Source organism: Schistocerca cancellata, chromosome 5, assembly GCF_023864275.1.
Source record: "Schistocerca cancellata isolate TAMUIC-IGC-003103 chromosome 5, iqSchCanc2.1, whole genome shotgun sequence".
NCBI lineage: Eukaryota > Metazoa > Arthropoda > Insecta > Orthoptera > Acrididae > Schistocerca > Schistocerca cancellata.
In genome coordinates this window covers 359,101,181-359,115,242 of record NC_064630.1, presented here as the reverse complement: position 1 = coordinate 359,115,242, position 14,062 = coordinate 359,101,181, and the positions used below count along the sequence as shown (strand labels likewise).

The 14,062-nt window shown below is 41.0% G+C and overlaps 1 protein-coding gene across 1 annotated transcript in view; it reads left to right on the top strand.

Annotated features, from left to right (window-relative positions):
- The window catches only part of LOC126188036 (transcription factor Sp4-like), an 87,555-nt gene that overhangs the window by 35,823 nt on the left and 37,670 nt on the right, over positions 1-14,062 (top strand). The window contains exon 8 of the mRNA XM_049929463.1: positions 11,144-11,550. Within this exon, the coding sequence (XP_049785420.1) occupies positions 11,144-11,550 (407 nt within the window). The remainder of the gene's footprint in view (positions 1-11,143; positions 11,551-14,062) is intronic.

Below are 14,062 nucleotides of genomic sequence, written 5' to 3'. Positions count from 1 at the left end.
CGGAGAAAAATTTTCGCCTAACTCTCATTCAGAACTATGTTCTATCATACGCAGTCTATTATTTGGTTCTTGTTGATCATTATCAAAGAAAGCAGCAGTGTAAGTAACAACAAATAGCAGTCTCTTGCCGTTGTTTCGGTTATGAGACAATTCCTCTCTTTGTTTTAATTGTAAGCGGCTGTAGCGCGCGCAAAAGCAAGCCATGCCGCGAGCAGCGACAGGCCGTAAACACGCACTATCAGAATGCGACAAACAATGCATGACACAGTACAGTAATGCATTTTCAGCTTAGAGTGACGTAAACACCTATAACAAAGAAAACGGCACTTATCAGCTCAAAGCAAAATAAGCAATCGATTCAAACCAGATGAAGCACGTGAAAAAGAAAGGGTACCCGTATAAATACGGACGGAGCGCCTGACGCATAGCAATGGCTACCTGGTAAAGCTGAACTGCTAAGCTTACGACTCGAACCAAACTACTGTAGCTGCATCGTCATTCATTCGACCTAAATTGTGTCTCATATTAGAATGTACCAACTTTGTTTCGATTTGGAGGTGTAGCCTAAAACTTTTTTCTCCCCTTAAATTTCGAGTCTCAGATTTCAGGTGCGGCTTAGATTCGAGAATTTTTTTTTTTTTCCTTTATTTCGAGTCTCATTTTGCAAGTGCGGCTTAGATTCGAGTGCGGCTTAGATTAGAGTAAATACGGTACTCTAGTGCCTGATTAACATATGAAAACTGTTAAGTCTGTGAAATCACCGTGATGTGTAGAAACTAGAAAGTTATTTGGCCTGATTTCAAAGTTGTATGAAACAGGATTTGTACCATCATCTTTTTAAGAGAGCTTAATTGCCACACTACTGAACAAGACATGAGTGAAGAAATGTGAGCAATAGTGGACAAGCTTTCTGACGTCTCATGCTAGTCAACAATTCAAAAAGTCTTAATGGCATACATTATTATTATTATATTATTATTATTATTATTATTATTATTATTATTATACCGCCAACCGGTTTCAACCCGACATAGGGGTTGGAACTGGTTGGCGGTATAATAATAATAATAATAATAATAATAATAATAAATGCGATTAAGACTTTTTGAATTGTTGGTTAATCATACTAATCACTGATTCTCTCCACAACCATGTTGTCCAAAAATCTTATGCTAGTAATTGTGGACCAAGTAATACTCAGAGGAATATAAAGAAAAGTAGAAGAGTGAAATGCAATTTTGCTTCAAAAAATGCTCACTCCCGTAGAAAACCAATGAAACTGTCATGGCATATATAGACCTCAAAAAGGTAGATTAAGCAGTTGTAAATATCAAAAATAGAGTGGGTAAATAGTAGTTACAAATGAGTAGTTTACAACAATCATGTATAATTAATAAGAGTAGACAAAAAAATCTTATCTGAGGAGTGCTAAACTAGAACTCTGGGTGTGTGAATAGTTATTCTAGGACATACCAGATGTGACAAGTTAGCTTTGAAAAAACACAGTGTAACCGATGCTGAACCAAGGAGAGACGAGGAAAAATTACCAGCTTACTGCAGTTCAATGTTGCAGGCACCTATAGGATTTGTACTTTGTCTTATAAATCTTTTACCTCAAGAATGATACTGCACTGTGAAAGTAGAGGCAGTAATGCACAGGGAAATAAGAAATAACATACCAGAAAAAGAAAGTGATTGATGAGTTGAAATAATATAGACAGGTGTGTTGGACAGTGGTTAATCTTTCATATGTGCAACTTTGTTAAGCAGCTGAAAAATATTAGTAAAGAAAACCGAGTTCTAAGGTTTTGGAACCACAAATTTCTTCTTGTGGACAAGAACAGAGGTAAAGTTTGGGGGCAAGGTGGTAGGACAAAGAGCCCAAATTACTCAGAGCCCAGGTAAAGAGGAATCCATGAAGTATAAAAATGAAGGGGACCCATGAGAAAGGAAAACGTATCTGATATAAACTTATATGTAATACTTGGATACGCGCCATGACACCAGATAACTGGTGCACTACTTTTCAAATATTCCACCAATGGCATCTGCGTGGGCTGGCCGCCAGAGGGCACCTGTGATGGGCCACATGACTTTTGACAAAGCACAGCACCTGCCACGCCATCTATCAGAGCCCTCCTATTCTATAAGTGCAGTGCAGTGGACACTTACTCTCATATTGTATTCATACTTATTGTCAGCCAGTGCTTGTTTCAGTACTTGGATTGTTTCTGTGTTTTTGTCTAAATTCTCAACTGTTGTTTGCTTGTATTTGGAAGAAGAATAATCATTGTCCATTGTAGCTATGCTGTTGTTTGTGTCTTGCTGCTGTATGGGACAATTGCTGACAGGTATGGTGTTCACTTCCATACACACAGCCCATTTGGTTGTTCATTTGGTTCATCTGTCCATGGAGGTAGTGCTCCAATACCTCCTTAAGCAGCAGCATGCTCTTAATGGTTGCTATCACAATCTTATCAGCCACATTGACTATGCAGGCTTCTATGGCATCAGGATATCCACCACCCTTTCCACTTTTCGACAATACAGCTGAAGACTGGATGCTTACAAGAAGCAGCTTCAGCAATGCTATCTCGCTTTTGGTATCACTGATATAAACATGTGTAAAGCTTGGTGCCTTTTGTCATGGATTTCTTGTCGGATCCACCAATTGTTGTGTCAGTTTGCCCTGCTTCAGGAACCTGTATCGCTTTCATTTGATGAAATGTGTAAATTTTCAAATTTTCACCTGTTCCTGATTGTTGGGTGCAGTCATTTCTTGGAGGGAGGACGACATGGCAGCAGTACAAATGCAGCACTCAGCGCTCCTATATTGCTCGTACTGTTTGATGCAGTATTAAGGGGCTGCGTGGTCAAAGCAGTCGGTGCCTTGCAACAGCTGTAGGAAAAAAGGATGTATAACATACGTGTGTCATTCACAGACCCTCGTGTGGACATAGACATGAGTGTTAAATGTGTGTCTCCAGTGCATACGAATCATAAGAAGCTGTTTATCAAAGTGCAAGTAATGGACAAAGTGCTCAAACTGCAAGTGGACACAAGTGTGACTTTACTAAATTACAAACTTATGTGGATTTGGAATCTCTAGTACTCTCTCAGTTAATCTATATTTGGTGAGTTACAACAAGCAATTTTGGGGAAATTTGCGGCTCCCACTATGTATAAATCTGCGGTTCATTCCTCGACTGTTTTGGTAGTGGATGATGCTGGCATTGGTAATTTATTTGGTCTAGGTGCTTTCAGTGCTTTTGGTTTTTCCATTTCAGATACAGTGCACCTTGTTTCTGACCAGGTCTCCTACCAGCAGTTAAATTCTCTCTGTTCTAAGTTCTCATCTCTTTTCTCAGATGGGTTACCGTATTTACTCGAATCTAAGCCGCACTTTTTTTCCTGTTTTTGTAATCCCAAAAACCGACTGCGGCTTAGAATCGAGTGCAAAGCAAGTGGAAGTTCTGAAAAATGGTGGTAGGTGCCGCCACTAACTTCTGCCGTCGAATATATGTAGCATTACACAGGCATGCTTTGTAGACACAAAGATAAATACTGGCGCCAAAACCTCTGCGTCAGTAAATAAATTTTAATAAAAGGTGGTAAATGAGCTTTTTTTTCTCCGCTACGAGTTTCGACCACTACATTTTCGTACATTATCCAACGAAGTAAATACAAACTCCGTATTGTTCATCTTCAGATGTAGCAGAAATTCAATGTACTACGAAAATCCAACTGGCAAGACTGTTCGGGATGTTTGTCAATATGGCCAACTCTACGTTCTGAATTTTTTCCTACCTGTGAGAAGAGATGATTGCTAATAGGAACCTGATGAAATGTTAATCACATGCAGTATTCTCTTCACCATAAAAATAAAATGAATATAAACATTTTGCCATGTATTCTTTCGTGTTTGCTGCTATCTCATTTAAATCCTGTCTGCCTAATAAACTACGAAACTAGAGTGAGATAAACAGCAAATGCGGAAGAATATACATATCGTGTCATGTTTATATTCGTATTATTCTTTGTCTAATAGTGATACAGTCAGAAATGAAGCACGGCAACTAACTAGATTTTTAAATCTAAGATTACTCTAATTTCTGTGTAGAATTTGATGTACTATAAGAAGCGGCCGCAAAGATTTTCAAACGGAGAAAAATTTTCGCCTAACTCTCGTTCAGAACATGTTCTATCATACGCGGTCTATTATTTGGTTCTTGTTGATCATTATCAAAGAAAGCAGCAGTGTAAGTAACAACAAATAGCAGTCTCTTGCCATTGTTTCGCTAATGAGACGATTCCTCTCTTTTTTTTTTTTTTTTTCTTAATTGTAAGCGGCGGTAGCGTGCACAAAAGCAAGCCATGCCGCGAGCGGCGACAGGCCGTAAACACGCACTATCAGAATGCGACAAACAATGCATGGCACAGTACATTAACGCATTTTCAGCTTAGAGTGACGTAAACACCTATTACAAAGAAAACGGCACTTATAAGATCAAAGCAAAATGAACAATCGATTCAAACCAGATGAAGCACGTGAAAAAGGAAGGGTACCCGTATAAATACGAACAGAGCGCCTGATGCATAGCAATGGCTACCTGGTAAAGCTTAACTGCTAAGCTTACGACTCGAACCAAACTACTGTAGGTGTATCGTCATTCATTCGACCTAAATTGTGTCTCATATTAGAATGTACCAACTTTGTTTCGATTTGGAGGTGTGGCCTAAAACTTTTCTCTCCCCTTGAATTTCGAGTCTCAAATTTTAGGTGCGGCTTAGATTTGGGAATTTTTTTTTTCCTTCATTTCGGGTCTCATTTTTCAGGTGCGGCTTAGATTCGAGTGCGGCTTAGATTCGAGTAAATACGGTAGGTTGTACCACAAATTTTGTGGCTCACATTGCTCTGAAACCTACGGTGCAGCTGCACTTTTTCCGAGTGTGCCTTATTCTAGTGGCTTTGCATGATAGAGTGAAATCGGAATTGGAAAGGCTGACTTCATTGGGAGTCATACAGCCTACTTTGCTTCTGCGGCAACTTTAAAGTTTCAGTTAATGCTCAATCTATTATTGACACCTACCCTATGCTTGGCCCAGATGATTTATTGACTACACTCACCGGGGGCTGGTTTTTCTCTAAAACTGATTTGCCTGAAGCCTATCTACAGGTTCTGTTGGATGAGGATTCTGAATGGACTTTTGTTATTAACACTCCTTTTGAGTTGTACCAGTGCCAGCACCTCCCTTTTGGTGTGGCTAGCGCACTCATGATTATCAGTATTTTTTGGAACAATTGATGATGTCCGTTCTGGGAAACAGCAACAATCTCAATGACACCATCATGACAGGTGCATCCACAGAAGTGCATTTATGTAACTTAATGCACCTTGTTTACAGTCTTTCATACTGTAGGGTTGAAATGAAACTTGGCCATGTCACACTTGTTTCAGCCATCCTTTTTGTATTCGTATTTGAGGTTTCTCCAGATGGTGTTAAGCTTTTACATCATCATTTCGCTACTGTTGAGGCTCTGCCTCGCTTTGCAAATGTCAAAAAACTCCAAGCATTTTTAGCTAAAATTGCTTACTATCACAAATTTATTCCGTGTGGGGCCGCTTTGGCCCATCCCCCCCTCAAGTTGTTCCATAAGAATATTCCATTTTCATGGATGCTCATGCTTTTGAAATCGAAATTACACCCTGCTCCTTGTTTTTACCTTCCATCCTGGTCACCAATTGGTTTTGTCTATGGACGCCTCTCGTTATGGACCAGGGGCTGTTCTCACACTTCGATATGAGGATGGTTCCGAAAGTTTAATAGTTTACGTGTCAAAAACACTCAACTCCGCTCAGCAATGCTACTCCTGAGTTGAAAAGGAAGCACTATGCCTTAGAAAAGTTCATGTGTTCTTGAATGAGTCTCCTCATTACTGACAACAAGCCCGTGGTTTCATTGTTTAATCATTCTGCTTCACTGCCTGATAAAGCAGCACATCACTCCAGTGGTGGGGCCCTGTTTCTGTCTCACTACAACTATGAAATAGATTTTTGGACCTCCGTGCAACATGCCAGTGCTAGTGCTCCTTTATTTTAGATTTTGAGGCGCAATGTACAATGGGTGGCTTTCAGATTACAAGCTCCTGGATTGCAGCTGCTGTCACTGTCGATCCAGTTTTGCTTAAAGTTGTTCACCTCATTCAGTGTGAATGTTCAGATAGGCGTCTGGACAGGGCTTCTGATCTTTTGTGTAATAGTTTTGCCCTCTGTCACTGCCTTTTGGTATTTGATGGTGTTCCGTTAGCTGCAGACAGGTTGTCACCCAGGGATGTAGTCCTGACCGCCCTACAGTGGGATGTGCACGATTTCCTACATCAGGAATATTTGCTTGTGGTCTCGCATGCTAAGTTATTGACCTGTCAGCATGTAGACGTCCTTCATCATATATGTGGCTGTGATTCAGGCCCGCCTCTAATTTCTTTTTCTTGTTGGAGGATGGCCTTATACACTCTTGGCGGATAATGGTATATAGACCGTATACAATTTCTGTACCCGTCAAGACATTCACTACGTAATTGCTCCTTCTTCTCACTCCCAGTCAAACAGAAAGGCAGAAAATCTAATCCCCATGTTCAAAATCCAATTGAAGTAGTCACGGACTCCTCCACGGATCATGCGTTGAAGCACTGTTTGAGTTCCTAAAGGGATTGAAGTCTGGTCGAGATGTTCCATGGTCACCAGCCATACACCCTCCTGCATCAGCTCTTGCCACCCCACTGAAGCCCATCAGCACGGCCTCCTGGTTCCATGGTCTGGACTCGGGGTTAGGACACTACCGAAGTGGATTCTAGTGATGGTCCACAGCTGCTGAGGCTGCCACCTCTGTATGGTGTGCACCAGTGATGAGCTGGTGGCTTGCCACTACAGCTACATCCTCACGCCACATTGGGGGCTGCGGGGCCTGCCAACTTCACCTCCTTCCTCAGTGCCTAGTCCGGCCTTAAATGAGGTGATATTGAAGCACATAGCAAGAAGCTAATTCTACGGAAAGTCCACGTGAGTAAGAAGAAAGGTGGGAATATAAAAGTTTCATGTCCCATCAGTAACAAGATTGTTAGAGACTGAGCATAGTTGGGGATTGTGCAAGAATGGGAAAATAATTAACCTTATCCTTTGTGAAGGACTCGTTCCAGCATGCATTTAAATTGAATTTCTTTAAAGGAAAACTTAATCTGGATGGTCAGACAGGATTTTGAAATTGCCTGTTCTTGAATGTCCTTTGTCTTAATTGCTGTGTGTGTGTGTGTGTGTGTGTGTGTGTGTGTGTGTATACATATATCATTGGTAATTTTTATTAACCAAGCTGTTTCAGTCTTTTTGCTTTTCCAGTCAGTGACAAACTGTTTATTAGCCTGGTATGGTTCCTCCTTAAGATGTGTCTACAATAGGCCTAACGTCTTTGATCTTGTCTCTTAGCAGTCCATTGTACATATAGATAGGTTGTCTGGTATATTCTCCCAACTCTTTGAATGGTGCCAAGATCTCCTTAAGTGTGTTCCTACTCTAGATCTTCATCTGTTAGCAATTTTGTGTTACTGAGTGAGGTGGTGCAGTAGTTAACACAATGGACTCACATTCAGCAGGACAACAGTTCAAATCCCCATCAGGTCATCCAAATTTAGGTTTTCTGTGATTTCTCTAAATCGTGTAAGGCAAATACCAGGATGGTTCCTTTGAAAGGGCACAGCCAGTTTCCTTCCCCATCCTTCTCTGATGCAAGTTTTTGCTCTGTTTCTAATGAACTTATTGTTGACATGATATTGCACATTGATTTTCCTTCCTTCCCTCCTGTATTTGGTGTTCATAGACATGTAGAGAACTTCTTTCAGGGCCATGCACTTGTTATTATAGAAGGGCCTGTTAAACTTGTCTGCTACCTCTAATTGACTGAGCCAAGTTGTTAGTGCCACCTTTTCTGGAGGATCAAATCACATACATACTTGTTTCATAATGAACTTATTTTTGGGATCCTTTTGCATTTATTAGATTAGATTTACTTTCTTTCCAATTGTACTGAGGAGGTCCTCCAGGATGTAGAACATGCCAGAAAAACAATAATACATGACAAATATTCACAACTAAAACAAATAAGCTGATGTACTTTTCACAGGTCTCAAGTGGAATGTTGTTGTTGTTGTTGTTGTTGTTCTTCTTCTTCTTCTTCTTCTTTTTTTTTTTTTAATGAACACTATATGAAAGGATTATTTTACAATGCTCGTTTACTAAGACTGCATTAATACACTGAATTTAAAATTTTAAAAAAATATTTTTTTTATTTATAAGTTAAAAAACACACACACAAATCTGTTGGTACTATTGGGAAATTCATCAATGGAGTAGAAGGAGTTGGCCACCAATAAATCCTGTAGGCTTCTCTTAAACTGAATTTCATTGGTTGTTAAGCTTTTTATGGCTGCTGGCAAGTTATTGAAAGTTCATGTTCCTGAATAATGCACCTTTTTGTACAAGAGTAAGTGACTTTAAATGCTTGTGAAGATTATTCTTATTTCTACTATTGATTCCATGAACTGATCTGTTAGTTTGAAAAATTGATATATTTTTAATGATAAAATTCATCAAGGAATAAATATATTGGGAAGCAATAGCTAGTATCCCTAGTTCCCTAACCAGGCCTCTGCAGGATGTTCATGAGTTCACAACACATATAACTCTTATTGCATGTTTTTGTGCCCAGAAAACTTTATCTTGGCTTGATGAATTATCCCAAAAAAATAATCCCATGTGACATTATGAAGTGAAAGTAAGCATAGTATGCCAGCTTTTTCATTTTTATATCCCCTATGTGTGACAGAATTCGCATTGCAAATAGAGATTTGTTTAGACGCTTCAGCAGTTCTGTGTTGTGCTCCTCCCAGTTGAATTTATTATCTAGCTGTAATCCCAAGAATTTAATACTGTCCACTTCTTCTATCTGCTTGTCATCATATGTTAGGCATATACTTGTGGGACACCCCTTACAAGTTCTGAACTGCATGTAGTGTGTTTATTCAAAGTTTAGAGACAAAGAATTGGCTAGGAACCAGTGATTAATGCACATAAATATTTTATTAGCCGATCTTTCTAAGATTACACTTGATTTGCTATTTATTGCAATGTTTGTATCATCGGCAAACAAAACAAATGTGGCATATGTTAATGTTACTGATGAAAGGTCATTGATATACACAAGAAAAAGTAAGGGGCGTAAGGTGGAACCTTGTGGGACCCCACATGTAATGAGTTCCCAATTGGATCATGCCTGATAGCTTAGTACATGTCTCTTTCTTAATAACACCCTTTGTTTCCTACCAGAGATATAAGATTTAAACCGTTTTGCAGGCATTACCTGTTGCACCATAATATTCTAATTTACATAAAATGATTTTGTGGTTTACACAGTCAAATGTCTTATACGGGTCACAAAATATAGCAGTAGCCTGCAATTTTTTGTCCAATGAATTAAGTACATTTCTGCTGTAAGTGTAGATAGCCTTCTCAACATCAGAACCCTTTAGAAATCTGAACTGCGACTTTGGCAGTATGTTATTTGTGATAAGATGGTTATAAAGCCGATTGTACACTACCTTTTCTAAAATTTTTGAGAATGCTGGCAAAAGTGAAATTGGACGGAAATTTCTTTATCTCCCTTCTTAAACAGTTGCTGAACTTCACCATATTTCAACCATTCAGGAAATATTCCACTGATAAACAACTGGTTACACAGATAGCTTAATATTTACTTAACTCAATCACATTCTTTAATTAACTTTGTTGATATTTCATCATACGCACTAGATGGTTTTGATTTTAAAGATTTTATAATGGCCATCACTTCTGTTGGGGTTGTGAGGGTCAGATTCATATTTGGGAAGTTAATTGAAAAATCTGGTCTGCGGTATCCCCTAGCAGCATCTACAGAACCTGACATCCCCATCCTTCCAGTAATGGTTATAAAATGTTTGTTAAAAAGTGCTGCAACACTATACACATCTGTCATCAATGTATCATTTACTCTTAATGCTATTTGCCCCTCTTCATGTCTGGTTCTACCTGTCTCCTCCTTCACTATATCCCATATTTTCTTTATTTTGTTATCTGTTATGACTATATTTTCCTTGTGATATACTTGATTTGATGTCCATACTACAGTCTTTAATATTTTGCAGTATTTCTTGTAATGTGCTATAGCATTAACATCAGAGCTGTTTCGGATTGACAAATACAGTTTTCTTTTTGTTTTACAAGATACCTCTATTCCTTGAGTTGTCCATGGCTTCTTTGTAGACTTTGCTCTAACTTTGGATAGTTTTGGGAGAAAACAGTGTTCAAATAAGATAAGTACTTTATTAGCAAAAGTGTTATTTTTTCATTCATGCCATGTGCACTGTAAGCATCACTCCAGTGAATGTCTCTAAGGAATGTCCTAAAATAATCAATTTTTGGCTTATTGATTACCCTCTTGAGCTCAGATATAACAGATTTTATATCCTGTTCAGTATTAACATTTAACAGAAGGAACTGCATGTCATAGTCTGAGAGGCCATTCACTATTGATTTTGTAATATAATTTTGTTCATTGGACTTTATAGAAGATATTATCAATGGCTGTTTGTGAGCAATTAGCTACCCTAGTTTGGAACTTTACCATGGGAATTAAGATAAATGATAGTGTTACTAACTCAAGTAAGTTCTTATTGGGAGATTCTTTAAGGAAATCGACATTGAAGTTACCAGCAACCACTATTTCTTTGTTTTTGGTTGTTAAAAGGTCGAGTACAGCTTCAAGATGGTTTATGAACAGATAAAAGTACCTGCAAGTGCTCAATATACACTTAATATTATGAAGGATTTTTTATGAAATTCTACTTTTATTGCACATGCTTCCATATGCTGTTCTAAGCAAAATTTGTGAATGTCTGTGTTCTTAAATTTATGACAGTTCCTGATGAACTGATCATTTTATTTTTCTAATTCCATTACAGGTTTTATTTTTAACTTCATTTGTTTCTTAAATCCATTGCCTAGCATAATCTGTGTGGCATTTTTGTGAAGTGACATTAGTCCAATTATATTTGCAGGTTCCTAACTTGCAGGCAATACCAGTGCAAAACATTCCTGGTCTAGGCAATGTGCAGCTGATCCCAGCCAGTGCTCTGTCAGTCAATGCACAGGGCCAGTTGGGAGTCCCAACAGCTCAACAAGCAACAGGGACGAGCCTAGCTGCCACTCCTGCTCAGGTAGTGGCAGCTCAGAGTGGTGGCCAGCACAGTTCGCAACAGACTGACACTGTGGAGGGGGTTGGCCTGGGCACAAAGTGGCATGTTATCCCTCACCAGCACGTCGGACAGGCGCAGGTTGTTGTCACAGCACCTCATCCTGTTACAGTCACATCAGCTCCAGCTGAGGATACACCAGAACCACAGCAAAAGATACGACTGCGGAGAATAGCCTGCACTTGCCCAAACTGCTGTGATGGTGGAGAAAGGTAGGCCGTAGTAATATTTTAAGGACCTTCTAACAGCTATACGTAAGACTGAAACAGTTTCTCCCACACTCAGTTCCAGTTTTGTATGCACAGATTCTTAAATTTTGCTGTCAACGTGTGTTTGTGTGTGTGTGTGTGTGTGTGTGTGTGTGTGTGTGTGTGTGTGTGTTTTGCGGTGTCGGGGAGGGAGTTGAACCCGAGACCCCAGATGGCCGAGCTGAAGCCAGGACCCACCGTATTTCATCAGGAGGCTGAGCAAGTTCAAGAGCGTCGAGGGGCAGTGCAGAGTGATACAGTGGTATTCAGTAGCATTACTTCATTCGTCTAATTTACAGTATTCAATGGGTGCAGTGTAGTGTCGGCATGCCGCCCACAGCTCTGTTCCGCGAGTCCAGCTGGCTCAGCAACTCCTGGTATGCCGATGCTGCTGCTGTTGTCTTCAAGGCCGCTCAGCTGGAAGTCGGCCGCACTCTGCCCGGTCGCCGCCCGCCGGGGCGTTCGACTTGTGCTGCGTTGCTGCCCATGATTCTGGAGACTGCTACAGTCCTTGGTCCTCGCCGCCCTCCGCCCTATTTGGCCTGCTCTGTCCGACCATGGGATGAAGGTGGATGTACTGGTCACCTGTGGCCCTCAGGCCACCGCTGCTCCCAGGACAGGACTGGACTCGAACCCGCACCCTCCTGGACACTGTGCCGCAACTTGCCGCTAGTTGTGCTTGCTGGATGGCAACACCCGCCGCCATCTCTGGCGCTGTTTCAGCGTACGCCTTGCCTGGACCCCGGTACGCCAAGTGGGAAGCGAACCGAGCCCCTCCTGGACAGGCTGCAGACTGCTGTCACTGGCCTCTTTCAGGCAGACCGTGCCATCTCCAAGTTCCAGGGTGCCATTCTGTCCTGCCCTGGTGTTGTGTCCCTGGAGGCGGAATATAGCCTGAACAAGCACATAGAACCAAATTACAAGTTTATGCCAAATACTTATAACAAAGCTGCCAGACTGGGCTCTATTAGCGAAGACCAGCACAGGTCCATCCTGACACTCGACTGACCTGGCACTCTCTCTGTAACTAAAATTGCCTGCTTATTTATACTGGTTTTCCCCTCGCTTCTGACATAGTGTCAGAAAGAGACAGAGACTATGCCATGGATAAATTCCCACACGTCAGCCACTTACAAATCGCCCTCCTGGCTCTGACCCAGTGCTCCGCCTCATTCATAGCTATAACTTCAAGCAACGCTGCGGTTTCCTGCCTCGTTTCTGCACCACTCAAAACAAATCGTGCGTGCAATACAGCTGTCGCAGCTCTGTGCCTGCGAGTGCCATGTTTACCTTGTCTGACCTACTGGCTGTCAACTGTTACCACACTCTGCCAGTGGCCCCAGATTCCATCGTCCAACCGTGCCTTCATTGACTTTTGATAAAATGTCCCTTTCCCTCAATGCATGTGCACAAACACGTGTGTCACGTGAGTGCGCCCTTGTGTGTAGGAGGGTTACTGTAGTTCAAATTCTACATAATATTTTATGCCTTCTTGTCCACTCACTGGATAAATTGGCTGTGCATGTTCTGAAATTTATGAATCATAGGAAAAAAGCTGTAATTTATACACATTGCTCTCTTTTATAAATTCATATTCTCTGTACAAGTTGTCTGTTGAGCTTGTATCTTTACCTTTTTAAAGTTATTTTCTTCTTCTGAAATTGGTGGTAATTTTATATAATTTCTTATATATGTAGAGTCGGGGTTGACTTGGACCTGTTAAAGAGCCATTTTTGTGGTAGCAAGTCGGTGTTCAGTTCTCTTCACATTGGGCTTGTAGAGATGACACAATGGGTGGAACCGGGTGGATGTCTTCTGGTAAATCAAGACTGTAGATGTCTTCTGGTAAATCAAAAGTATAGCAATTTTATATGTTTATTCAACAGTTTAAAGAATTGCGTTGTCACCATCATTGGCGGGGTCTGCCATTGACCTCGGTGTATGTTTCTATTGCCGAGTTCAGCATACAGATGTCACTGGTGCAGCCAGCTCACGGTGTGGGCAGGCCATAATGGCAGTGTCCATCAGTAGTATGGTGATGAGGACCTGCTGAGACAGCACTCTGGCCCTGTTACATGCAGCTGTGACAGACTCCACGACAAATGCGTGCACTTGCTGGTGATGGCGCATGCTAAAGCGAGCAGTTTAACTGTTTACCCCAGCATAGGCAGCAGTGAATGTGTGGCAGTGGTAAAGTGTACCCACACAGGGCAACTAGACATTTCTAAATAGAGCAGCATAGGGTACATCAGCAGCAATAGTGTTTATCTGCACAAGGCACAAGGCTTGAAAGGATAACCCCCAGGTTTGGGACCCACGGCTGGTAGAAGTCAGCTGCCAGTTAGCTTTCCAGCTGGAAGACATCAGTTCGACTCCCAGCAGCATTTGGACTTAGACACAGCAGGCAGACTCACAGCTTAGTGAAGGCAGTATCTAGCAGCAACAGCCAGATGACTGGCATAGGTTTCCTCTCATA